Source organism: Tuber melanosporum, assembly GCF_000151645.1.
Source record: "Tuber melanosporum whole genome shotgun sequence assembly, scaffold_313, strain Mel28".
In the NCBI taxonomy this organism is placed as follows: domain Eukaryota; kingdom Fungi; phylum Ascomycota; class Pezizomycetes; order Pezizales; family Tuberaceae; genus Tuber; species Tuber melanosporum.
The window spans coordinates 46,720-54,186 of record NW_003298990.1 but is presented as its reverse complement, the minus strand read 5'-3'; the positions used below and the strand labels follow the sequence as shown (position 1 = coordinate 54,186).

General features: G+C 43.5%; 1 protein-coding gene; it reads right to left on the bottom strand.

Annotated features, from left to right (window-relative positions):
- Positions 1–3,114: 3,114 nt before the first annotated feature.
- Positions 3,115–6,960, bottom strand: GSTUM_00001902001 (uncharacterized protein; the record flags this gene model as incomplete). XM_002839184.2 has 13 exons in its annotated part: positions 3,115–3,731; positions 3,793–4,518; positions 4,581–4,661; positions 4,712–4,869; positions 4,921–5,060; positions 5,111–5,236; positions 5,293–5,330; positions 5,385–5,488; positions 5,543–5,901; positions 5,949–6,326; positions 6,376–6,513; positions 6,591–6,655; positions 6,720–6,960. 13 exons carry the CDS (start codon positions 6,958–6,960, stop codon positions 3,529–3,531), a joined length of 2,757 nt encoding a protein of 918 aa, XP_002839230.1. The 3' UTR covers positions 3,115–3,528.
- Between the last annotated feature and the right edge of the window lie 507 nt (positions 6,961–7,467).

The window sequence follows — 7,467 nt, the reverse complement described above, 5'->3', positions numbered from 1 at the left end:
AGCGTGATCTCAGATCGACCGCCCCACGAGCAAGTACTTGTCGCCCGAGTTAATGCCTGACTGCCCTCAATATGATGGGCCCTCCTCCAGAAAGGAATCCTGCCACTACATGCATCTACCGCTCTTTCTCTGCCCTGTCCAATTTCCACTCCTGGACGCAATAGCCTACTCACTTGTCAAGATGGTTTTCCAGCTGCTCCATGTCCCCCCAGCCTCTGAGTCCCTCCTTTCTACTGCCCTCCCCCCTGAGCACTCAGCTACCCAATCTTTCTTGGTCTTAAGAGGGGTTGCAGGTAGCTGCTTCTGCATTCTGGGTCCTTCTAGTTTCTGCTGCTCTCCTACTATGCAGACGTTTTGACATTGTCCCTGCAACCCTTCATGGGCCAGGAAATGTTCATAGTGGTTTCTATTGACTAAAAATCAGTGACGAAGAGTTACCTGGCTGCCCATACATCCTGGTAGGACCTGGACACCTCTACTATTTACCCATATTGCTAGGGTGAGCAGGAAACCTTCCACCACGCAATACTAACATACCTGTCCTGCAAAAGGAACCGAGATTGCCATCTCCAGGCTGTTGAGAGCCTCCGCAATAATAAACCACTCTGGTTTACTCAGGCCTTACTGCATGGCCTGGTCCCCTTCATTTCTGATACCTCAATGGGGTTCCTCTACTCATGCCAGCTTACATGAATGGAGGCCTTCATCCCTCTCTCTCGGCTCCTACAATCAACCCACCTACCTCTCATACTGTTTGATCTGGTGCTCTTGGTTTGGATTAGTTGCTTCTCTTGCATGTTGTTTCTTCTTGTTAGTTTGAGCATTTCACTATAGATTTGATTTTTGGTTTCTTTGCAACATAGGTTGTTTGCAATGATAGCAGGCACTAGTTTGGTTTCTTTTGTTGAAGTTTGTTTTGAGATTAAGGTTTTGTTTAGGTCATAGCTAGTACTGCATGGCAGTTCTTTTATCTTAACAAAATATGAGAATAATAATAATACTAAAAATAAGACCAAGGACCACCTGTGCAGCATGCTCTGTCGCTCCTATTTTCCTGCCACCTAATTTTACTATACTATATCATCTATTATGAGCCTCTCCCTCTCCCCTTTACTCCCTCAATAGTTCCTACCTGGTGGTACAATTAACTCTGCCATCCCCTCCCGCCCTCACCTCTCTTGTCTCTTGTTTGCTTGATGGGTGAGTTATCTGTGCTCATCCAATAGTCCTGTCTTACTAAAGCAACTCACTTGACTTTGGCAAGGACCACTTCCTCTCTTCGCTTCTAATCAGTACTCGCCAAGGTAGACATCCTTCTCCCTACTTGCCCAATCCTTGCTGTGGAGTACTTCAACTAGTAACTTTGGAGTCTATCTTAAGTTCAGACTGGTCATATCCTCTTTATCCCTCAGTTCAAGTTGCAGTCGCCTTCTGACACTTGTCATTTTGCCTACTTACTGCTGGTGGGATCCCTTCCACTCAGTTTCACTATCTCTGGTAGAACAAGGCACTACATGAGAGGTGTAGTAATAAGGCATCAGTGTGGTAATAGTTGTGTTTACACTATGGCCTCGAGCCTTCCCTCCTTTTTTTCTCTTCAGTTACGTCAGTTGTTACCCTACTATTTCACTATCTTTTACTACATTGGGTAGCCTCACTGGCCATTCTAGAGAGACAGCTTAGGGCTTGCTTGTTGCCAGTACCTTCTACTTATGACTGGTGCTCTTTCCTTACCATTTCTTTTGCTTACCTCTAAAGCTATATGCCCATACATACCTTTATGCACTTATTGGATATTGTCTATTTGTTATTTCAAGTTCATAAACATGGTTGGTCCAACAGGTCTGACCTGGAATCTGGTTGTTGTTGGCGAGGGGTTGACTTTGTTCTTTGGTTTGTGGTTTTCTTAGTTTTAGTTTTCTTTCATTGAGGTAGGATGTATTGTCAGTACATGGGATTCCCTTGCCTCAAAGAACAGGTTTTGAGCTTTCCGTCTTTACTGTTTAAGCTATCTGTATAGGAGACTGGCAGTGAGGACTTTTACTCCAAGGGCCAGTTGGGTATCAGTGACTCTAGTTAAGACCCCTCCACATTCAAGTTTTGGGATCAGAGGATTGGGCATCTAGCTGCTCATGTTAGCCTTTCCAGTTTTCCCATTTTTCTTCTAGCTGCTGGAGAAAAAGCCTGGGTAGACATGAGGGTCAGTATAGGGAAAGCTGGTAGGATCCTCAGACCTTACTTTATGTAGAACTGGAGAAATAAAAGGATTACAAAAAATAAATAAAAATAAAAAAGGCACATCCCGTGCAGACTCCTCACTCTATAACTTAAGTTCTTTCCTTTACTACTAGTTGAATCTATACTCTGATCCACCTACAAACATATCTTGCGACACGACATGGGAAAGTGGTCTCACTTATCTGAATAAGATGATACTAAGAATATATATCAACAGGCATTATCAATAGTGATTATGAAAACGAAGCAGTATTAAGTCTATCAAGGTATCAGAAAGGTAAGGTCATTACCAGTTAAAGAGCTAATGTAGTGGGAATAGGATTGTTACATTGGTATGGACTCTGCGCATACCTGGTAATGCTATACAGACTAGACTATGTACCAGCTACTTTTTACATAGTGGTGAATAATAACTTAAGTAAACCTCTAGATGTCATCTCTATTACAGATTTAGATGATTTGTTGAGATTTTTAGAGGATCTGGAACCACACAAAAAGGATAATGAAATTATTTTTATTGAGCAGTAGAAGATAGGAGTCAGACTGAAACCCATAAAATCCTAATTCCAACAAGAAGAGGTTAAATACTTCTGCTGTATTATTAGTAAAGAGGGAGTCTGGACAGATCCAATGAAAATAGAGTCAATTGAAGTTGTGAAAACAACAACTAGAGTCAAAAATGTTCAGTGCTTTACAGGCTTCTATTATGTCTACCGAATATTTATCAACGGGGTCCGTCAGATAGCAAGACTGCTATACCAACTGACAGAAAAGAATCAGAAATGGGAATGGAGAGAAAAGGAACAATAAGCTTGCAAAGACCTGAAAACAAAATTGATTACTGCACTGATATTATGACATTTCAGATGAAAAAGCTTGATCAAAATAGAAACTGACGTACCATGCTATGTACACAGCAGTATGGTTCCTCAACAAGATAAGGATGGAGTTGGAAAACTAATAGCGTATTGTTCTAAGGCTATGACGAAAGCTGAATACAACTATAACGGGATTTACGGTCTGGCTGCTTCCTGATACTATTGAGTAATCTCCAAAAAAAATAAAAAGAGAAGTCATGAGTTTCCACACTTATGCATTTTTTGTAGCGGAAAGCAGCCACTAGAGGGGCGCGCAACTGATAAGATGCAACTAGTATTAACACGAAAAAAAACGTGACAGAATGCCGAGGTGCAGATAGTGTTCACGGAGGCATTAGGAAAGCTCGGTGGGAATAAGAAAGTGGCCACAACACTCCCGCGGTTTTGAGAGGTTTCACGACGGCTGGCGGGATTATTTCAGATGAAATCCAATTACTATCGCGTTGGACCACCCGGTTGAGAGATTTAGCTCATTCCAGGCAGTCTCAAGATCTATCTCGAGGACGGTGTTGCTCTGAGAGCTCTTCTTCACTGTATGAAAGGGAACAACATTTCCGGCGATTGTCACGAGGAATTTAGTGATATCTTGGGACGCAAGGTCGGAAATATAGAGCCCTACGGAGTTAGACGCAGTTAATTGGAAGCACCAGGTGTTTTGGGATGAGGGGCAGAATACCAATGGTACCCAGAGCTTTCAGCGTGATAGTTACCGTGATATGTGCTAATCCGATATTTACTGACTGCTGTATGATGGCGGATACACCTGCCATGGTCGAGATAATACCGAGGACCCCGAAAGTGAAATGCCCTGTTGATTTAAGATGCGTGATTTCGACCACCGGTACTGCTGTGAGTAATTCCCAGCCATATTGGGGTAAAGTTATGGGCATTAAAGAGCCTGTTCCTGGAGTTACTGCCGTGACCCCTCCGGAGGTATGAGCCCGAATAACATAAGTATACCCAGGCAATAAACCGGGAAAGTCATCCATAGGGATAAGTTCTGAATTCTGACTTTCGGAGACATTGAATACCGCAAGTATGGAGCTACCCCCGCGTCCTCCAGAGAAATTACCAACTTTCAAAAGACGATTACTGTTGTAGGCAACAAAGGGATCGGTAGGAAGGGAAATACAACTTGGGCGGAGTGCAACAGTATAACCTTGGGGTGAATAGGCACTAATTTGCTTGATGAGGCTTATGTTATGGTGACCAGGGGTATCTGTAATATAGATAGGGCCACCAGAGATGCATCTTGCAGCTGCGTGGAATCCTGCATAGGTGGGAAGGGCTGACTGGAACATATCCCAATCCGGTAAACAATTCAGATTCGAGGTATATATATTGTTCATCGAGTTGGCGAACACATGCCACACATGTGAACTCGGGATATCAGGGAAGAAGTCTGTTAGGAATTCTGTGAGAAATACGAAAACATGAAAGGGGTTGAGAAGTAGAAAGCCGTACCGTCAGAGTTTCTGAAGAGGACTCGTGACGCATCGTGAGGGAGCAATTCCCGAAAGAGTATGTAGGGGATATGTGCCATGGCTGCAGATGGAGTGTTAGTACATTAAACCTTGGAAGAATGATTGTCTCACAGTAAATCACTCGTCGAGAAAAGTATTTAAGGCTATTTATTTTAAATGCTTCCTGGTACGCTGGGCCTAAAGACTGACGTACTTTGGGGTCGTCAAAGTCATCGATCCCATACTGCGCATCACATTTTATGGAGTCAATGCCATTTTTCGAGAGAAAACTAGGATTATCGAGTCAGTAGCGAAGAGGTAAGCGGGATTCTGAGAATCACCTGTAGAAATCATTGTACATTAGTGCAACGTCTGAGGCATCTACAACACAGATGTCTTTACCCCCGCGCCACTTGACGTTAATACATTTGTAGTTGGTATCAATCCAGCCACCCGGAGCAATGCCGTCCCAATATCCGAACTAGTGAAGGTTACAATCAGTGATTAGGTGGAATAAGTCAGGTGACTTACTAATGAATGCCAAACAGCAATGTGTCTGATGTTCCGGAATCGCCTACGAATTTCGGAAGTTGTGTGCCCTAGTCCGAGTGGAAATTTGGAATTCGCTTCGAACATGTCCCAGCGACTGCCGTCGCGCTAAGAACGAGAGTTGTGTCAAGCAATCAGGGGGAGAAAGATATGCAAGAACTTACTAGTGATTGCCAATTATCATCAATGATGAGAGTGGTAACTACAGGGATGATTATCAGCATTTGGGATCAGAGGGTTGTATCTTCGTGCTGACCATATATTCCGGTATCGGTAAGTTCTTGGAGGGCAGAGAGTAGTTTTTCTTCAGAAAGCTCTCGGCCCAACCCATTCCAAGTGCAGTACGCAAGACCGTCATACCTGAAGCCGCTTAAAACCAGTAATACAAGTTATTTAACCGGGGGTAATTCTTACCAGGTTTCATACCAGGAAGGGATGGATGACGATTTTTTTACAGTGTTTGAAAGTGGGGTCAAAGCCTGAATCAATTCTCGAGCTCTATAAAAAGCAGCATTGACGGCATCCTGGTATTTCCACCCAGTGGCGATAATTGCACGATGATGTTGGGAATTACCGGCATCATTTCTAGTCTTTAGCAGAACCTTTCCTGCTTCCGAGCGAACATATGTGGTGCAACCATTGATTCCAGAGACGCCAAGAACTACAACATGCCTCCCGTCGGAACGCAGGAATCCTGTAAGGAGACCATCGAGATCAATTGAGAAGTGGGAGTTGCCCTGGCGAGGTCCCATCCATGGAGAACTCAATTTAACCTGGAAAGGATCAGAGTTTTGTACCACGTAACATTGAGGAGACTCACTAGTGCGTAATAAAGTTCTAGGCCTGCGGGAATACCCAAGGCAATTGTACTTGATCCGTTGGTGATAGGAGGAGCAGGGGCCGTGACATCAAAGAGCTCAACTTCGGGTACTTGACTCTTTGCGCAGGTTGCCTCGATGTTGGAGTCTGAGCCATGAAAAAGGCTTTTGAATGTGGGGAGGCCAGTGGAAGGGCCAAGGAAGATGACTCGACCGTCCCCAAGACCATTCTGCTCATTGCTCCAGATCCATGGCGCGTTCTCCCGCAGCACAGATTTGAGGCGTAGAGTAAACTGGATGGGGTTTGTGTTCCGGCATTTTAGGTGGAGGGAGTAACGCCTCCGGGTGATGTTTGGGGCAGCGGCAGTGGATAATATTGGCTGTCAAAACGGATTAGTTTGGACAAGATGTGCATCGCGATGGTCATACCGGTATTAGGCCGTCACTGGGAGAGAAGTCCGCAGATTTCCAGGGGCCCTCTGATTCCTGGTACCAGAGCTGAACAATCCATCTAGTTTGTTCGTAGCGACTATCTTGGGATGTTTCTAGGACTGCGACGAAGTCGATCTGCGCGATCATCAGAAACTCTAGACATGATATATTTAGGTATAAAATAGTGGTAATTGTCTGAGGTAGCTGTATACCTCCTCCTTGGTATGACTTTGCACCGTTGTTGTACCCAGCGCTGGGGAAAGGATAGCATTTAGATCTGTTATGCCAACGAATAAGATAGTTAGCGCGGAGGAGGGTGGTAGAGATGGGGCGAACCCTACACATAGAGCAGTATATAAGTTGCAGGAGAGAGGAGACTGGGGCAGCAGTAGCCCTCTTTAGAAGATACTTTTTAGGAGAGTAATATAACCCTACGGAGTGTGGAGATCGGATAGTGGATGTGATAACTTGAGAACGAATGGTTATAGGAGTGGCGAGGAAGTGGGATAAGAATAGTAAGGTCAGCTTGGATGTATCATTCAGACGTGCGCCACAATGGCGACAACAACAATTCTCTGTCATCCTACCTTTCCAACCTTTCCAACCTCATCTTAACAAATTACAATAAATCAACCAAAATCAAATCATTTCTCTTCTGTTGTTTTTTAAGATACCATGCATTTCGTTCTTTGGGTCATGTCAAAAGCTTGTACCATCTTGGTATCTGCTAGAGTTTGCTAGGGGTGGATTGTTGGATTACGTGCGCCTCGACTAGAATTTTGTTAAAATTTCCAGTAGCTTAATATGCTCCTTACAGCTGCCAGAAATACAATCTCAAATGAAGATTGAAAGTATAAGGAGTGGAAGGATATAGGAAGAGATCCTAAAACTGAAGTACAATAATAAAAGTTTTAATAAGTGAATACAATAAATAAATAAATGTACAATTGATATGTAACAACCTCTAATGATGAATGCCTTGAATTAATTGTAGCTTCAAAGTTAATAATATAAATGGTAAAAGATACCAAAAAAGAAAAAGAAAGTGAGGAAGTGTTTGGCATACAGCTGTTTGAAACAATCTTGATT